We start from the raw sequence: 19,799 nt of genomic DNA on the forward strand, positions 1-19,799 counted from the left end.
GTTATTCCAGGACTGACCTATATTTAATGATTATGGCCTTGTGGTTCTCTAGACTTCGGGGTGGATTTTTTTTTTCTACTTTCTTCTTTTTGTTTGGTTCATCCTTCCTATCAGAAAATGAATATGTTAAGATTTCTGCCTCACCAAAACAGTACTGGTGGTAGTGGGGCTGGCAGATAGAAAAATCTTTCAGGTGTAAGAAAATGTATGGTAAACCGGATCTTCTAACAGGAGTTAAAAGTTGGCTGGTAGACTAAATAACATTAAGTCTAGTGCCTGTTTTTCCTTTAGGGTTTTGATGAGAATGGGAATGCATCTCCACTTCTGTATTGGATGTGGCCTCTGCTTTTTGAGAAGACATGTTTGCTTGGTAACTATTCCGTAAGGCAACTTTCAAGCACAGCTTGGAATGACCTAATAGATCTTTTCCATTTAACATCTCAGCCCCTGTTAACACTTCGACACTCATTTGTCTTGCTAGGATATTTACCAATGGTTTGGGTCTAGCAGAAATTCAATATTTAGTATAGTAGTTTCTGCTGCTGAGCTTTTACTCTTACAAAAAGGAGAAATCAATATTTGGCAAAGTTACATGTGAAAAGGCCATACATTTTCTCAGAAACTTGTACCTAAACGAACTCCATTCTGGAAAAGACATATTTTTAAGCATTGCAGTCTAAAAGTATCCCCTCAAAAAAAGCTCTTGATTGAACATATTCTTTTATTCAACTTATCAAGACCCTCAGCTTCACTGAGAGACTCACTCCTGCACTTCCCATGCTTCTCCTACTCAGCTCTCAGTCATACCCAGGCCACCTCAAGCATCTCTGGGGAAACACCACTGCCATCCCTCAGACTTGGGTTGTCTCTGTTGTATTCACACTGCCCAGCCCATGGGATCCCTTGCACTTGTTCTCCCCCAGCTCCTGATGGTGTGGCGCTACTATCATAAGCAAGCTAGTAGTTTCTGGGAGCATCATAAGATGTTCAGAAAAACCCACAGCCAAAGGCTGTGGTTTCTTTTTCTTGTTTGTATCTCTCCCCTCTTGTACCAGCTTATTGAGCTGGTGTGGGTCACATGTGACACAGAAATTCAGAAAAAAAAAAAACAAATGTTTGGTTAACTGACACACAAAACAAGGCAAGAGCATCAGCCTGGGCAGAGAGACCTCAAGTATCTTAATATACTTGAATGATTACTGAGGTAACTCTGTAGCTGCTTGACAAATGTTGACTTTTTTAAGAGTAAAATCCATGGCTGAATCATGCAAATGCGAGAGGAAATCTAAGATCATTAACTTCTATTTTCATTTCTCTTGCGTCAGTGACTGACAGCCCTCCGACAGAAGGTTTTTTTTTTTTTTTCCCCCCACTGTTCCCTGTTGAATCTTTCTTTGCATCCTGAGCATCAGCCTTGCATTTCTGTGCCACCTCTGAGCCGTGAGCTTCCTCAGGCAAACAGCTAAGTCAAGGGACTGTCGACAGACCCATTGGCTAAAACCCATTCATTTTAGGAGAGTTGGAAATATGTTTTTCAGACCCACTGCTCTACAAGTAGAAAATACAGCCTGGTTTTCCCTGGGCAGCATTGCTCTTACCCAGTTGTGGAGTGGTTCCTAAACATCTGAAAAGGGAACAGAGCAAGAAACTGAAGATGGGGGAGGCTTCCAACATAAAATACCAGCCCACGTTTGTAATACATGGGCCCTGCCCCTCCTGACCAGTTTGAGACCCCCTAGACAGGACCTCATTTTCAGAGCCAGAGCCTTTGGCAGCAGTTATAAATCACATCTCCAAAGGACATGACTTTGCAGCAATGACAGCTCCAAATCACATTCCCTGCCTAGCAAATGCTGGCCATGAGTTCCTAACCATGGGCAGCATGGTCATTTTGTAACTGGGGCACAGAGATCTCGATGACCAACACACTTACCTGTAAGTTGAAGGGTGTCAATGTAACCTTACACACATGGGTGAGATCGTGGTAATTTGCATGTCAGTATTGTTATGTGCTCACTGGAGTAGAGCAAATATTTTTGATGCCAGACACGTGAAGAATGGCCTCAAATTCTTTTTAAGAACTACAAGGTTATTTACAAATATTTTAACTTACTGCAGCAGAAAAAAAAAAAACAATAACATCAATGTGTATGTATATACACACATGTATATATGAATATATAAAGTTGTATTTCAAAAGCTACTGCCTTCAGAAACAGGCAGAAGCTTTACTTTTAGAAAAGTAAGAGGACAGCTGGCAGAAGGCCCTTACCGAACACTCTCACGGTGGTGCTGCTCTTCCGGATCCTCTCTGGGTGGTAGACCACATGGCAAGAAAACACCTTGCCATCATCAGTGATTTTGGTGGGAAAAATCTTTAGAGCATTATTCAGACCCAGGTGGACTCTCCGTCCGTACAGCACGCTGCCATTCCCATACACCTCAGGACGGGAGGGCTCCTTGGTTATAAGTTCCTCTTTCTTTCCATTTTCCTCCTGTGAAAATATCCTGTGTAACTTGTAAAGACTGGATATCCCCTGCTGTTTTTGTAGGCCAACACTATTCCTGCTATGAAAATTTTCCTTACACCCCTAGCACTTACTAGGTGTAAGCAGACATTTGCAACAGTTATTTTTGCCCAATACATTGTCTTTTTATGAGGAGATCCCCCAGAACTTCAAAACTGATAGCGGTCATCATCTTACCAACAAACTACAGGGTAAATAGCTGTGTCTTGTGAGTCCTGGCTCCTGCAGCCTGCACAGAGGGCAACAGAGCTGCTGGTCTTTAAGTTTTTAAATAGTGAAAACCTACTAATAATAGCTCAAAGTCATCTCCTCAGACTGCCCGCGTGCCAGTCACCTTGACATATAGATGCAACCAGCACATCCTGGACATCTGTGCCTTGGTATATATTTGCAAGCTGTCCTCTAAATGATGCATGGTGACCCATGTGTCATTGTGATGACCTTTTGTGGTTTTTGTTTTTTTTTTTGTTTTTTTCCCCTTTCCTCTGCTGCTTGATTTTGTAGAGTGAACAAGTTGCACTGAAAAGTGTTAAGGGTACACATGCTCCCTACAGAAAAAATCATAATTTTAAAATTAAGAATTCACTGCAAAGAGATCTGAATAGGCAATAACATGTGACAGAAGACTAAAAAATGTAAATATTTGAAAGTCACCTTTAAGATAATCCTCAACAATTACAACACAGTGACACTAGATAGAAACTAATGGGCAAACCTCAAGCACTCTGCTTGCTGATATTTATATGAGTTAATGAAAAGGTTACTGTAACACATGCATACAAATATTTATCCAGAAAGTGAGATGCAGAACAAAAACATAACTAGCTTTAAATCTCACAGCAAATTGCTGTTTTATGTATGTGGTTAGCTAGATAACTGGGTTTGCATGTCTTCAGTGTGTGCCTGTGACATGGAGGTCAGCAGAGCACAAAAACATTACAGTCAACCCTTTTTTTCCTATTTCAAAGCAGCCTGATATCTCACTAACCTACGCAGTAACTGTATTTTTCAGAGATATTAAAGCTTCACTACTGCAAAAATCCCTGAGAAATCTGTTGCAAAGAATATTTTACTTGTTACATTTGCTAAGTTCTTTGGTAAGACTGCTCTACATGTCCTCATGAAAAATTAAAAGCAATTAAGATGGGATTTTCCCTCTTTGTTTGTTTAGCAGCTATTGTTTGTGCTGTCTATGTTGCAAATGAACAATTATACTTTTCCCTATATTATTACTGTCCATCGCAATGAATAGCTATTGTTTAACAGATTCTGCAGGGTGCAGTAAAATCCAACATTTCTCTTTCTATCTGCAAAAATACCCTGTAGTTTCTTCCATAATTTGTACTTGAGAAGAAATAATATTTATACTTACCACTACCCACTTCAGAGGGTAATTGGACAAGTTTGCTGAGGTTGTGTTCTCAAGGCATGGAATTTCTAAAGTCTGGCTTAACTGCACTTCCTTCACGTAATGCTGCTCCTCTTTTAGCATCGCAACAACCGCAACAACGACAGCAACAACAAAAAGCCCAAGAAGGAAAATCAGAAACATGGTGTTCATCGTGCTTTAAGAACCGATGCTGACTGTTGTTTGAGGAACTGGCACTTTTTTGATTAGAAGGGAACCGTAATTTTCAACCATTATCCACAGACACATTTGTTAAGTGAAAGCCCTGAATCCAATTCCAGATGTAGTTTCAAGACTTTAATTCATGACTTTACCCAAATTTTTGTGCAATTCATAAAAACCTTTGCTTAACTGCTGGATTGAGACATTGTCTTTTGGAGCTGAGCTTCAAATTTTCTCTTATGATTTTTTCCACTACAATAAACCTTCACATCAATTTTGTGCACCTGTATTTCCTTTTCTCTGCAGAATTTCTTTGCACTAAGCAAGGTGTTCAGCTGTCAGGAGGGTTAAGATTAACCCTGCTTTTCATTGTAAGTGGTCCTTTTATTATTCTCAAACCTGCCTTCTGCCAGGAGCAGAGAGCCTCTCACTCTTTCCTTTGTCCTCTATTTAAAAATGTATCTCAGCATCTCCTACCCTATCCATTCCTGATACAGGGCTCGAATGCACCTGTGGAAAGACAGAAGTGGTGCATCAAGCAGCACACAGCTCTGATCCAAATGTCAGATCTGCCTGCATCCCCGTGTCTAAGCAGGAAGAGCAGTGGTGCAGCTAGGTGATGCTGCCAGTGCCTTGGCAAGTGCTGAGCTCTCTGGCTAGCCTCTTGGCCACAGCCTGCCTGGACCCTCTTGAACTTTGCTCCCCTGGTAGATTTGGTTTATGTGCTGAGACAAAACAAATACGGTACTGTGCAGCATACGGCCCTCAGAAGTACCAAGATGAACATTTGCCCCAGGAGATCAGCCTGTGGACAGCCTCTGCCTGCTCTCACCATCACGTCACAGCCGCCTAGTTTCCCTTCTCTCTTTGATTTTCATCTCCATTAACAGGCTGGTGGTGATGGTACTATGTGTTTGAAAATCCTACATGTGCCTGCTGCTCTGCATGTTGTTTTTTTTCAGTATCTACTAGCCAAATCCATCTGGATTCACTGCACTTCGATGCAGCTGGGAGCTGTACTTCATTGATGACTGCTGCCCTTCTCCATCCCACTCATAGGCTGAATTAGAGTCTTTTGCCTTCTTTTGAATGGACAAAGATCATTGCAAAAGATCTAATTAATGTAAAATGCAAATTGGCAAGAGGTATGTTGTAAATGGAATTTTTGAATTCTCTCTAGGAAGTGGTATCAGTAGCACCAATTTCTACATCATGCGGTGGCTGAAAAATCCACAACAGTGCTGATATGAACGGCAGCTGCCCACATTTAACATTATAACGTAAGTAGACAGCAGCTAGAGCTTTGAACACGCCAGTATCAACCAAGGCACCAGCACGGGAAGAGGAGCAATGCCCAATTGTCACTATTACTTTATTAGGGAAGAGAAAGAAAAATTGTACAAAGAACAGAACTGTACCCATGGACACTGCTGTTCTCTGCTAACCCTAACATCCCCTGCACCTAACCCTGCTCTCAGCCCTTGAAAATGTGCTGCAAATACAGCCCTGGACACCACCAGGCTGAGCATGCAGGCCTTGAAGCTCTGAAATGAAACTTGGCTCAGTTTGTTGCGTCTACTTTAATCCTCTTCAGCTTGCTAGCGGAAAACAAATGGGTCCAAAAGAGGTTTCTGGGGTCATCAAATCCAGTCCCTCTCCAGCACAGCTACAAGCTTGCCCAGCTCACCCAACATCCCTGCCCAGCTCCATCTTCATGGCAATTTGGACTCTTCGGTCTCACTGCTGGCATTAAGCAGCTGTTCCCGAAGTTGCTGCACCAGTGGTCAGCATTGTTGTTTAATTTGTAGCCAAATCCATTCACATCCTATTGGAAACCATTTATTCCTTCGCCAGGATATTTAAATATCCTCCCAGGAGTTCACGCTCTCCCCCAAGGCTTACTTACCATCACGCTGCTTCCCAGCTTCCTTTTGGCTGACAAAACAAGCCAAGTGTCCAGCGCCGTGACCATCCTAAACAACCCTCTGCTTTGCTCCACTTCAGTTTTGAAGGTGGGGACACACATCCACCTGCTGTGCTAAAACCCAGCCCTGAAAATCCCAGGCCTCATTTCATTTTCCAAAATGAAAGTATGCACACTGTCCATCTGACCATCTTTTGTGCATTCCCCTCTAACTTCATGTTCCTCCAAACAATGAAGGTTTCCTAATCACGAGCTGGATAATGGCCAACGAGTGCCTGGGACATAACAAACTCTAAGCAGCAGCATTTAGTGGCACTGTTACAAACATCGAACAAGACACTCACATTGACCAAGGAATGATTGTCTACCCTGATATCCCCTCCCCTTTTCCCTGCCATAAAAAAAAACATCATTTGTAATTACTTACCTTCTGCCTTGACGATAAGTTGAATTTTTGCAGCCTTTGTCCCATATGGGTAAGTAGCAAAACTGCACTCATACTGCCCGCTGAGGGAGATGGTAACATTTCTCAAGTGCAGAGCCCACTGCTGGCATTCAGATGAGGAGTTTAAGTCAGGAAAACACATGGTCTCATTAATGTCCCAGTTGCAGCACTTCCTGGTGCTGAACGACATGGAAAAGTTGGAACAGGTCTCAAGAAATTTGAAGTAATGGGTGCCCAAAGTGGGGTGATGAACAGCTATTCTGGACAGACGGTTGTCATCGGTCTTGGACCACTGTGCCTGTACTATGTAGGTGGACTGTGGTTTGGGGAAGGTGCACAGCAGGGTCACGTCGGTACCTGGCAAAGCGTGGACCACCTCTGTGTGTGCAATGACATCTCCAGCTTGGCCTTAAAAGCAAACAGGACAGTTTTCAGCACAAGAAATATTTAAGCAAAGCTTTCTTCTAAGCTGCCTTAGAAATGATTTGGTGCCTTAGCCCCAGATAACTCTGAAGGCTCACGCCTACAGCTGCAACAACCCTCTTTCAAGTAAATCTCCTGATTTACAGCTGAGAGATGCTACAGATCTCTGCTGGCTGCAGAGGGGGGCCTGGAGGGCAAACCAGCACTTGCCCAAAGGAGGGTGGGGAGCTCCCATCGCTCTCACAGTGAAGTGCAACAGAGCTCTGAGAGGCCCCGTGAAAATGGAAACCTTTCAAGTGACATAAATGAAGCAGAAGCTGGGACCATTCATTCCCCAGCTCTGTTTTGCAAGAACAAATGAGGCATCCCTGCTGGCTGGTACTGCCTTGTGCGGCTGCCCCTGCCCATTCCCACTCCTGTGGCGCTTCAGCAGGAAGCCATTCTTTCACCTCTGTGCTGTTAAATGGCTCCTGCATGGCCTGAACTGCTGCCCGCTTCAGTGTCAGAGGGAGCAGCCCCGCTATGAGTGGCTTCTTCCCGAACTAATTTCATAAAGCACGTTGGCAGTCCTCAGTGTGCCATAGAAAGGAGTAATGGATCGGTGAAATGAAGGGGCTTTCAACACGAGCCTCCGCTGCTTGTTTGCTGCTGTGCTGCTGTAAGATTGATTTCTCTCCCTTCCTCCCTCCTGTGCACAAGAGGCTTGCAGTTCCTAAACCCCGTGTGCAGGGCACTGACAAGCTTGAGGAGATCGGGAATTCAGGGATGGGGACAGTCGTGGTGAGCCAGGTGCTGTCTCACCCACAGAGCCAGACACAACCAGCCCTTTCTCCAAAAAAAGTGCAAAAATAAATTTGTACGGATGTCCTCAAGTACAGACTTGTCGCTGAATTTTACCCTGCCTGTGTTTCAAAACACCACTGTACATTTCCTCAGAGGACCTGTGCCGCATCCCACCATGAGTCCCCAGCACGGCCAGCACCTGCTGCTCCCCGTGCGTGCCTGTGGAAAGCAGGTGCCAACTTCTTGCCTTCACCACTGGCTTGGTCTTTAGCAGGGAAGAAAATAGGAGCAGGTTCCCACCTCCCTGCAGAGCCAGCTGAGGTTTGTGACACAACTACTGAAGAGTGACATGAGCACACAGGGAATATGTGCATGGAAAGCAAAGCTACCCCCTGCTCAGGGCAAATTTTCCATTCCTTTTTTGTCCCTGTGCATGTGCCATTCAACTTCTAATTCACTTTCACGAGATGGGAACAGATAGGAAGGTAGAGAAGAATAAGCCTGATATGGATATGAGCTGTGAGAACAAATTACAGAAAACTGTAAGACCGAGGAGCTTATTATAGCAAATGCTCATTAATTTCACTGGAAGTTTTGCATCAGTAAAGTTAACTAAAATGCAATCAGACTAGCAGGCAAGAGACACCCAGCAAGTTATCTGTCGTACTTTGGACTGATGCTGTATTAGGTCAAAGGACCGTGTAAAGAAGGCCCACCAAAATTATTTGAATATTTTATAAAAGGTGAAAAAGTTATATATAAAGAATCTTTTATTATTATTATTGCTTATTAGTAGTCTAACACGTTAGGTTATTTTAAGTAAAACCATTTCACACGAAAGTTTCTAACTTCATATTAACATCTCAATATAATTAATCTAGTTTTATTCTAACTTCATTTTTCCAACTAAATGCTATCCATTGTCCCATACTTGCATTCCCAGACATTTACGTGTCTGACCTCCACAAAGGGGCTGGTGGTGGCCACTTTCACCTTTAAGTGGCCTTCACCTTTCAGTGAAGGTTTCATTCTCGGGGAAAAAAGCAGCAGTCCTACTTTTCTCTAAACAGCTTTGCATTGAACTTGCTTGCATGTCTTGAGGCTTCTATTTTGTTGTTTGCATTTGGGGACTTTTATTTTCTATGAAAACTCCTATGAACTATTTTCCTGTCTTTTAAAACCAATCTGTCTCACTGACATGGAAAATACGAACAGCCTATACTGGATATCGAGACGCATTTTTTCGTGCCAGTCAAATGCATGAACCATCATTTTTCTGTTCTTAATCAGAACAAAGGCTCAACACACAAAATTCTGCTTCCTAGCTGGCAATAAGTGCTCCTGCATTCAGGTTCGTCAGCCTGTTGGGGGCAGAGGGGCTTGTGAGCATTATCAGGCTTTTCAAGCCTTTTAAGTGGCACATAGGGCTGGACGGGGGAAAAGGAAGAGTCTACTTAAAGGGTTGCAGCTGTACAGCATCCTTGCCTTTAAGTGTTTCGGTTCTTTCTCTCTCCCTGCACACGCAGGTAAGTGTGTGACAAGGAGACTTTTATTTGCTCTTTGAAAGCACACTTTGACTTTTTGCTGACTGGGGATGAGCACACATTGTGCTAAACACAAGTGAGATGGTCTCAGTGACTATTTTGGTGAAAATGGGTTAGACATTCTGAATAAATGACTCTGTTCATCAGCACAGACCACTTACTACTCCCTATTAGCTGCACAATATTACCAAGGTTATTAGAAAGTTGTCACAAAACAGAACATCATTGCCGGTAGTTACAGCTTGCTCTAGAGAGACCTATTAACAAGGTTTTCACCCTTGGTCTGAAAATGCCACCCTCCCCAGCACCCTGCTCTGCGAGCCAAGCACGGGCATCCCGCTGCCACGCTTACCTGCAGCGCTGCGTGCAGACAGCAAGCAAAGGACGAGGAGGAACCATCTTCCCATCTTGTCTTGACAAAGCTCGGTTAAATACTTCGGAGCTCTCTTGGCCTTTTCCTGGCACTTTCTCAGAAAAGGAAGTCAAAACGGCCTGCCCCGTGCAGACAGGCAGATGTGCAGCACGGTCGCGCTCATCGCTCTAGCACGACTTCAAAGAAATGCTTCATTAAACGTGAAAGCCTCAGTTTCCTGTCTGAGCAATAAAATTAGTACACGTTATGAAACCTTTATGCTGAAAACACCGCTTACACCGTAAGCCCCTGATGAAGACTGTATTTTTTCCCTCTGTCTTTTCAGATGAAGTCAAAGTAAACATTTTACTGGTTTAAGCTCTCCCTTGAAAACCTGGCAGGTGTCTAAGGCTGGATATATGGTTTATAACATATGAAAATGTTGCTTTTTCTTTCCCTCACTTCATTTCCTTCATGTTCTTCCCAAATAACTCAGATACACAATTTTCATAGGCTCTATTCTCACTGCCTTAAAAAAAACACACACACACGAAACAACAACAACAACAAAAAATACCACAAACAAAAACCACCATCACCCCCAGAAAAATAAAAAAAAACAGTCCCCCTAAAATAAACCAGAGCAAGCCAAGAGTTTTCCGGGTTCACTTTTTTGGGCAGAGGAGAGCGCTGATGGGTTTCCGTGGGGCAGAGGATCCCATCACTGCAGGTGATAGCATCTCCGCCACTCACCCAGTTCAGCTGGTAGCTTTTTAGGAAGAAAACAGATTGAAGGGCTTCCTTATCACACTTCATCCACTGAAGGCAGCCCTCCTGCCAGGGCAGGGGCAGTTCAGCAGAGAAGGCGACTGGCCTGGATGGCACCACCCCGTAGACGGGTGCCTCTGCCCACCCCAGGAGGCTGGCCCATCCTTGCGTGGCTCAACTCCTGATGTTTCTTTCCTGACAGCGTTTCTGTGGGTATTGGGGCCTTTGTCAGCCCCTTGTTTTATGTCAGCCCTCCCTGGTGCTTGGGCAATGCCTCCAAAATCGCCAGCCACCACCTCCAATTTTATTCCAAATACTTTTCTGTTTCCTTCCCAACTATCAACTTTTGCAGGCCATGGATCTCTCTGTGGTTCCAGCATGCAGGGCAAAAAGCTCAGGGAAAAAAAGACAGAGAGTGCTCGCTGGTCATTTCCCCATTTTACACACTACTGGATGTTAACAACATTTATACCACTTCCCTAATTTTTGCACGTGCGATCCTTTGGTAGCATGTTTAAGCAAGCTGAGGTCCTCCAGCTGGAAGAGCTGCTAGAGCTGGCCAGGACACCGAGAGGCTTCCAGGCACGTGTCTTGGGGGACAGATGCTGCTGCACTCTTCTGTTTGCATTTGTTTTATTCCCCTATCTGAGAACATGCATTAAAAGTGGTTGTGGAAAACGTGCTGGATGCCTGGCTTACTGCTAGGGGAATACTATCTGGGGATGAAATCTCAGCTTGTTATGCAGAAGCATGACAGAGAAATGCATGCCCGTGAAGTCCCGAAGTTGAGGATGAGCAGAATATTCAAAGCCATTGTATTTGCAGCCACAAAAAGGAATAAAAATGTTAAAGGTATATGTTCTGGTTTCCAGTTCAGATAAGAGACCACAAAGAACCCAGATATTATTTTCAGAGGCTAGACTCCAAGCAAATTGGACTTGAATCTAGAATTTGGACTTGCAGCCATGAGTGGAGTTACCTTATCTTCTCCTGCTCATCAGTTCATGCAAGATTTGTGCCATTTTGTGTAACTTTCAGGGAAAACAAATTTCAGATGGCCCTTTTATTGATCTGAAACATGCACCACAGTTCTACAAGGCAGCTCAAGTGCCACGTGGTATATTCAATAGCCACAGAAATCCCTGAGCAGCTTCTTTGTGTTACTAGCTCACTATGTCTTGCCCTTTTAATTTGTTCCCCCTTCCCTTAAATGATATCCTGAAAATACACTGCTGCCATGTCACACGGGGCTGGCTGAAGGCAGCCACCCAGCATAGCTGCCGAGCTTAGCAAGGAAAGAAAGAAACGAAGGACGCCTCCCATCCCCATGGATTTTTTCGTCGGCAGGCCACGAGGTCCCACTCACAGCAAAGCAAATTATTGTGAGCGAAGCTCTGCCTGGGTAGGAGGCACACCTTGGTAGGTGATCTGTGTTCTACAGCATTTTCTGTTGGGCTGGACCTGGCTGGTCCACGTCGGTGCCAGCTCCCCAGGGGGAGGCAGCAGCGGGGGACCCCTGGGTGCAGTGCCTGGCAGCTCTGCCCGCTGCTCAAGGACGCCTCTGCTGCCTCATACAGCATCAAGTTTTTTTCCTTTGGGTGGCGGGGGGTGACAGTGGGGGGTCCTCTAATTATTTTCTGCAGATCTGTTCACCACTGGCGGAGGCATTTAAATGCTACATATGTCTCTTTCCACGGCAATCACCTCTATTATGCATCAAGTTCACAAAAACCTCAACTGCAATACCTTTCTTCTGCCTCAATTGCGGTAAGCTGCACCTAAGGAAGAAGCAGAGCTGCAGTTAGTCCCACGGAAAGAGAAATCTTGAACTCCAGAGACAAATTCAATTATTCACAAAGAGAGCCTTTTCAGAAATGCTAGTGTGCGAGCTATTCCTGCCAGAGGCGAGGATGATTACCCTTGCAGACTAGTGTCCTCTAAACATTGCTTAAAGAAAGTGTTGCTCCCCAGTGAAAAAGAAGCAGAGGCTTTGAAGCTGGAATTTCATTAAAGAGCCAGCTAACCTCCCAGCTTCACCTGACGCTTCGCACAAAAGCTCCCTCTTTGTCATTGCGTTTTGGTTTTGGGGCCTCTTTGAACACCATGCCGGTGACTGCAGCTGGCAGGCGGTTTCCACGTGGCACCGAGGACTTCTTCGGTGCCCCCTTCCCACCCCAGACTCTTGTGCCTCTTGCCTGCATGATGCACTGTCCCCTCTACATGGAGGGGAGAAGAGGAGAGGGGGTTTCTCGCTGTTTCCTTCTTCCTCTCCTCCTCCTCCTCCCTGCCGTCTGCATGCTGTATCTGACATAACGCAGCCCTACTTCCAGCCGGGGCGTTTAAGCGGCATGGCAAACACAAACACCTCCTCAGTAGGGATTTTTCCAGCCTAAAGTTTCAAGACTTGGTCAGACTGTTCATCCCTTCTGCCTGACAGCTCAGAGAGGGGAAAGCAAACCAGCCCAGCCCAGCCTGTCTGCATGCCTGCACCACTGTGGTCCGTGCTGGCGGCGGGGGGTGCATCCTCTGCCTCTCCAGGCGCCGGGTGCAGCAGGATTGCAGGCACGCCTCTCTATGAACGTGTCATTTGCCACGGCATCCTGTAGACATTTCAGGGCCAGATCCAACCAGGCAATGGCTCTTTAATTACGCCTCTTGCTCATCCTGCCAGTAACTGTTGCTTTCTTCCCTGCATCAGCTGGGAACTTGCTTTTGTATGGCCTCACTCAAGGCTGTGAGTCAAAATGAATGGATAGGCAAAGAATACAGCCCTTAAATCCTCGCTGCTTGCTGTCCACGGGAAAAAAAAATCTCTTTATGACTGGTGTTTACAGAGCCTTTCAGATAAAGCAATAAGGTGCCTTTTGGGGGAAATCATAGGGAACTCTTTTCTTGGGCTGAGCTCCTCTGGGTGCGCTCCTCCGGCTCTCTATTTCTGTGACCAATACCTGGATATAAGAAAGGGACTGCAAAAATGGGCACCAGCGTTTCTAACTAGTAGGCCTAGTTCACATTTCAGAGAAAACGAGGGTAAGTTTGGGAGTAAATTGGAGACAACAAGCTCCCTCACCTTCTCTCTCATTCCAGCCACAGATCCCTGTGGTCCTCTACCATTTAATGCCCTTTTACTGATCAATGATGGTCAGCCACTCTAAACTGCTGAAAATTGCATTGTGCAAAGCACAACTTACTGGAAAAAGAGTATATAAGAAAAAATAACAACAGAGCCAACCAGCAAAACAAAACAAATACAAAGCACGTTGACTCAACAGCTATTCACCAATTAAAAACCACTGTGTGGTAGCCAGCCAGATGCCCAAAAAATTAAAGACTGTATGGAGTCATTATTTTTAAAATGACATGCAAGGCACATGTGAGACCAGCCCTGCTTTCTTTAGTTGCTTTCTCTTTTCCAGCTACAGGACAAACCGTGTTTTCCCCCCATTTTGCACAGCATCTGCTAAGGTTTTTCACTTGTATATCTCATCCTCACAATTCTGTAAGAAAATTAACCTAAATAGGTGGATAGCTGTGTAACAAAATGTAACAGCACCCATAGCTTTAGAAAGGCGTTTGTTAGGCAAGGGTAACCTACTACCAGTGCTGGAAAATATCTGCTCATGTCAGAATACAAGCCTGAGCTTTCCGCGATGCCTCCCAGAAGGGCTGTCGTCTCCTGGTCGCTCTGGCAGGACCTTCAGAGATGGTGTTTGGAGCAGCAGTTTGTCTCTTGCCAGCAAGAGACAATAGGACCCTGCATGAGAAAGGGCTTCTGTAAACTTTACCTTCGGGTCTGCGTGAAAGAGGGAGTTATTTAGACAAAGAACAGACCACTCACGCAGAAACAAGAAGTGCTGTGGACCTGGAGGGGGTACACACCTCATTATATTTTGCAGACTGCTTCTGCTGGATTTTGTTCCCAGATTAATTTAAATTCCTCCATGCTATTGTATGCAAATACCATCTCGCAGACCCACAGCCGCCTCGCCAAAGCTAAACACAGCAGCCTGGTTAGAATTCACCACTGAAGAAATACATCAAACAGAAAAGATTAAAGGTGCGAAAGTTAAGTTCAGATACAGTAGAGGTGACAATCTGAGGGAAGGAGCTGCCTTTTCATTACACACAAAAAAATAAATAATAATTTACAGCAATAAAAGGCCAGATTACAGTGACATTGAGAACCATAACCTGGATTTTTTTGATAGAATACTACGAAAGCCTGAGACGTTAATGCATTTGTTTGCACACAAGTAGCTTTGTAGCCCTATAAATACCTTTCAGGCTATCACGTTGTCAGAAACAAACACAGAGAAGTGACATCTCTCCTGTCACATCCGTCATCAATTAAATTGTCCACCACAGCCCAACTCTATATCTCTTTGGAAATGGCACAAATGAAAGAAGCAGAGATCGTTTTTCATGTCGGGGCTGCAGAGAAGGGGCTGCACCACAGTGGAGCCCGAGCTTGGACTCCTGGGGTGCTTTAGCTCAGAGCACCGTGGGGCAGGAGGCCTCACCCGGGCCCTGGAAAGAGGGAAAGAAGGCAATTCGGAGGTGAGTGCACCTTATACAAAGGCAGCATGGGGCAGGTGCATTCCTCAATTTAAGCATGTCAACGGGGTTAACAGCCTGCAGTTAAATGGGTTGAATCTAGCACGCGAATAGCTAGAAGCTGAAAATGAGAATGGGAAACTTCTGGGGTATTTTTTCATAATGATATTTTCCAGGCCATCATCACAGCAACATTTAGCTACTTCAGATGTGGATCCTCTTGGTTCGCTCCGTGCTCAGAGGCATAATGTGAGCCTGCCCTAAGGAGCCCGCGAGGACTTGTTAGTGCAGCAACGTGCGCTGCACACCAATCTCCTCCCAGGGCACTCCTTGGCCAAGTAGCTGAAGCAAAGGAAGAGGAAATAAGATAGTTTTCAACAGATAACACTCGTCTCAGTATAAGTTCCTAAAGTCTCTACCACCACTAAAATGATCAGAGATTTCTAACTCCTGTTTGCTTGTTTGGTTAGTTTGTATGGGTATTTGTATTTCATTACCCATATGATATAAATGCTCAGCTTCTGGCTGAGTCTGTCACCTCCTGAAACAATACCAGAAAGGATCTGTACTGCTTCACCTGTTTCCAATAATACACCATGTCCAACTTGTGGTGGTTTAAAGGAGTCATGAATCAAAGGTTTGCTGTCCAAAGCAAAGGAGGAAGGGAGAATCATGCCATGAAAATCATTCCCAACTGCCACCAGGCCTGGAGGTGTGATGGTGAAGCAGGAGCAGGTTGGCAGTCACCTCCTGTACCCCTCTCCCTCTCCCAGGAGCGTGCTCCTGGCCTCCCGCCGTGCTTGCACCCTGTGGCTGGATGCTGCTCTTCCTCCTCCGACACGAGGCTGTGCACTGACTGCTGCACGACTGGCTGGGTTTAACAGCATTGCTGATGGCAATGAAATCATCCGAGACCTCTACCAGAGCAGTTAAATTCTATTTTGCATGATTGCCTCCATTTTTGAGCTGAACACGCAGCAGCTCAGAAGGTTTAAGGGCAGTGACCGAGATGATGGGTGGCACCTGGACGCTTCCAGAGCACATCTCCCAAAAAGAGTACCACTGTGCAACAGGGGAAGCTGCTTTTGTTCCGCAAGCCTTGTCTCCCAAAAGGCTGAAGACACCTTCTGCCTCTCGGAAAATCAATGGTTCAGTAAATTAATTTCAGCCTGCTACTGTAATTGGATTATAAAAAGCAGAGTCTTGCAAGACTTAAGGAAAGTCAGTAAGCTGGAGAGTTGCGCTGTGACTGAGCACAAATCAAATACCTCTAACGGTATTTGACATTTTAATTGCAAATCAGGAAAAACTCCCTCATTACAGAAGCAGAGCAAGTTGGCTCATTGTGAATCAGACTCTCCAGAGGACACTTCCCCGCCCTGCGCCCTGCTTGGCGGCATAGCAGCCGGAGCAGCAAGCATCATGCAAACGAAGGCAGCCGCAGCCATCACCAGTCATCCCTTCTCCCTTCCAAATTGCACTGTCTCACATGGTGTGTTTCTCTAACAGATGTGGCTGCATGGCAAAGAGCTCATCAAGGAGGAAAAAAAAAAGCCCGCCACAGAGTTGCACAAAACTGAACAAAAACAAGGCACCGAAAAAGAACCTACCAAGTTCAGAAGTGATTTGTGTGTATGAGTGCTGGCTCAGAATCATTTCAGGCTCATTTCAGTGATTTAACTGAATACTCCAGAGACCTGTTTGGCTTGCAGTGTTTCTGCAAAGTCTTGGCTCTGGTCTTTCAGGATGCAAGAGAAAGTATTGGGGCTGAGGAGCGGAGCAGCTGGCCAGCTGCTCAGAGCACAGGTACAATTTTAGAAGTCTGATTTAATATCTTGCTCTACTAGTGACGCTCCTGGCTAAATGGGAAATAAAACTAATCTGCCCTTATTAGATTTGGGCTGTAATCTCATATCACCCTCAGATATTGGACTTCCCTCGCAGCCTTCCTGCTTTGCACTGGATCTAATTCCCAGGAAGCAGAAGAGGTTAAGGTGGATGATAAAAGAAATCTAAGTTCAAAGAAAATTCGTATATAGTTCAGTGGTTTGAACAGCAAAGAGACTTATTAACCTGCATATGAAATAAAAAGGGAAAGAAACTGTTTATGGATGTGGTCTGTTTGCCCAGAATAAATGCTTAGTTATACCAACGTGGATGCAGCCTGTGTTTGAAAACACTTAGTACAATAAATGTATTAAATTACATCCCAGGGAGAGCTGCCCACTGTTCCTGATCACAAAAAGTACATGCCTAGATTTATGGGATCACCGCCTACATTGTACACTCATTGACCCCAGGAAATAAGTAGTGTTTATTTATCTATTTATTTATTTTCATTTTAGGGAAGCAATCTGCCATTTCAAAATGAACCATGGGCAATACTGAACAAAGCAAGTACATTAGCTATCTTATACTTAAAATTGTTATGTAGAAGATAACAATTAGAACAGCAGTAGCTCACGTAGACAGGTGGTTCTCCTAGCAAGGAGCTCCCCAGGTGTAGAGTTACCTCTGTAAGACCATGTCTCCCACCAGCTCTTTGAAGACAGAGATGACCTCCTGTTTTGTTTGGTGGTTTAACACCCCCACGCCAATTCTCAGAAAAACTTTCACCAGCCATCATCTGTACGGACAGACGAGTTCCCTGCTGACAGCAACAGTACCACAAACAACTCTTTCTTAGGTTCTGGAGCGTGCCTAAGAGCTCAAGATCTTTTTGTTTTGCATTTTCCAGGAAGAAGGGTCTAGCAACCCATATTCAAGCACCATGAAGAAGACTATATATTTTTTTCCTTGTTCCTCATGCCATGTACTTTGTGTTTGGGAAACTGCCAAGTCTGTCTCAGGAGGTTGTTATTTTGCTCCAAGAGACCAAAATCAATCAATCAATCCGTGGCTTGGCAGCACTGGAACAGAAGATTAGGGCTCTCAGAGCAGATTATAAACACAACCCCTTCAATTAACTTCTCCGGGATGGGCTAGAGGTGGTTAGATCCTCATTAAGTCAATTAATAACAAAGATGGTCAGTATGCTTTTTTTTTTTGCCTTTTTTTTTTTTTTTTAATGTCAGATCTCATTAATCTCATGTGTAAAGCTATAAACCCAGAGACAGGTGAAGGTAGGGGGCTGCTGTCCTGCCCACTGGGGTGCCAGGGACAAGCTGCAACCACAGGAGAAGGTTTGTCACAGGTCCTACTTCGCACATCACCACTAATGCTCTCAGTTTGGAGCAGGGAGAAGCGTGGTACCTCTAATACCACATTTCACAGACAAATGGTCTCTCAAGCAAGGATATTCAACAAGCAGTCACAGCCCCCACCTTTTGCACAAAGAGCCAGTCTAAGGAAGCATTTTGTGCCTACTTGCTCTAAGCCTCAACCCCATAACTCTCAGTTCATTTTAAGTGAATTGTTTTCTGGGCCTGAAAAGCTTATAGTTACACAATTATTTTTTTTTGCTGCTGGAAAGCAGGCACCAAAAACTTGGTCTGAAATTGCTCTGACAACTTAGCCCTGATATAGTTTTTTTCTGTCAACATGCTCATCATCCTCAGAAAGCCCTTCCATAAAACCTCGTTGCATTTTTAACAACTCAACTCCCCATCTCCTTCCGGACCTTTTCAGGACTTAGTCTTAAAATGGTGGTGGCTATAATCGGAGAAATGCATCACATCTTACTGCGGAAACCAGTTACTTGTCAAGAGGATGGAAACTAAGTATGCAAATCATTCTTTGTGGGTCTCAGGCCCAGCACGTAAAGGCCAGTTTCTCCTACTGTTATGTGCCACGGCCGTGAGGCAACTTCCTCACCTGAGCTATGGGATCAACCTCTCTACTTGAAAAACGGAGGCATTCAGGGCTCTGTGAAAGGCAGGAGAAAAAAGCCCTTAACATCGCCTGTAGGTAGAATTCCCCTACAGTAGTTCAAAGGAAGGAAGCTGAGCTGTGACCCAGAAAGGCTGAAATGAGCTGTAACCCTCTCCACTCTGTGACACAGCATTATAGCCACGTTCTCTGCTCAGCGGTAATTTATTACAACTTCTTCCTGTCTGAACAACGTCGACGTGGGGCCAAACAAGCAGTAACCTTGGCAGGCACCGCCCTGCACTGTTCTGGTGAGTAATTAAAATGATGCCAGGCAAGGGTCTGACTTAACCTTTTGTCAGGCTCCCATAGGACCTATAGTGTCACTTCACACCAGATACAGCACTACTCCATGAAAAGAGCTCCAAATTGCTTCCCTGTGAATGGCTAGCAGGTGGGACTGGCTCCCTCCCCACGCTCTGGTGGCCAGTGCACTTGGTGCAGCCTGACAAACAGCTGGGAAGTGGCTGGAGATGCCCTGATGCTCTCTAGCAAAGGAAGAAGTCTTGTCAGCAACCAGTGCAGTACGTGACTGGCCAGGAGTGATGACTGCTGAGGACCGAAAGCGATACTTGCATTCATTCTAGAAAAATAGTTGTTGCTGCTCTGTGTGACCACCAGTGCAAATACACGATTAAAGCATCTCTAGTTTGCAGCGCCTCCAAATGCATTCAAGTCAGACTCTCTTATCTAGGGCATAAATAGCATTTATAAATGCTGAATCTTATTCTAACTTTAGGTATTATTGCAGGTGAAAATCAGATTATTTGTACTTTGGCAACCTGTTCTGCACATGTTGTCATATGATGAAGATTTATATGTGCATCTCTAATGCCAAATCAAGCTCCTTTTCCCAGTGAAAAAGTAATTGGTACAACTTGACAATGGAAAAATACAGTAAGCATTTTTTTGGGAAAAGGTAATCTATCTCACTTCATTCATCTTTTCAGTCTCTGGCCCTGATTTAGCACCTTTTTTTTTTTTTTTTTTTTGTCTGCTCAGCACCCCCAGCTTTGCAGGATTTGGCATCTGATGCACATG

General features: G+C 44.8%; 1 protein-coding gene across 2 annotated transcripts in view; it reads right to left on the minus strand.

Annotated features, from left to right (window-relative positions):
* The window catches only part of CD96 (CD96 molecule), a 46,129-nt gene that overhangs the window by 16,172 nt on the left and 10,158 nt on the right, over positions 1-19,799 (minus strand). Inside the window, exons 2-7 of one of the 2 annotated variants that reach the window (XM_083819340.1) lie at positions 13,933-14,091; positions 12,084-12,115; positions 9,570-9,811; positions 6,450-6,875; positions 3,901-4,010; positions 2,273-2,495 (exon numbers count right to left, since the gene is read on the minus strand). In XM_083819340.1, the coding sequence (XP_083675466.1) occupies positions 2,273-2,495; positions 3,901-4,010; positions 6,450-6,875; positions 9,570-9,624 (814 nt within the window). In that variant the 5' untranslated portion in view covers positions 9,625-9,811; positions 12,084-12,115; positions 13,933-14,091. Of the gene's footprint in view, positions 1-2,272; positions 2,496-3,900; positions 4,011-6,449; positions 6,876-9,569; positions 10,384-12,083; positions 12,116-13,932; positions 14,092-19,799 lie in introns of those variants that run through there. The other variant, XM_083819341.1, reaches the window with a different exon arrangement.

This window comes from Anser anser (assembly GCF_964211835.1).
Source record: "Anser anser genome assembly, chromosome: 1".
In the NCBI taxonomy this organism is placed as follows: domain Eukaryota; kingdom Metazoa; phylum Chordata; class Aves; order Anseriformes; family Anatidae; genus Anser; species Anser anser.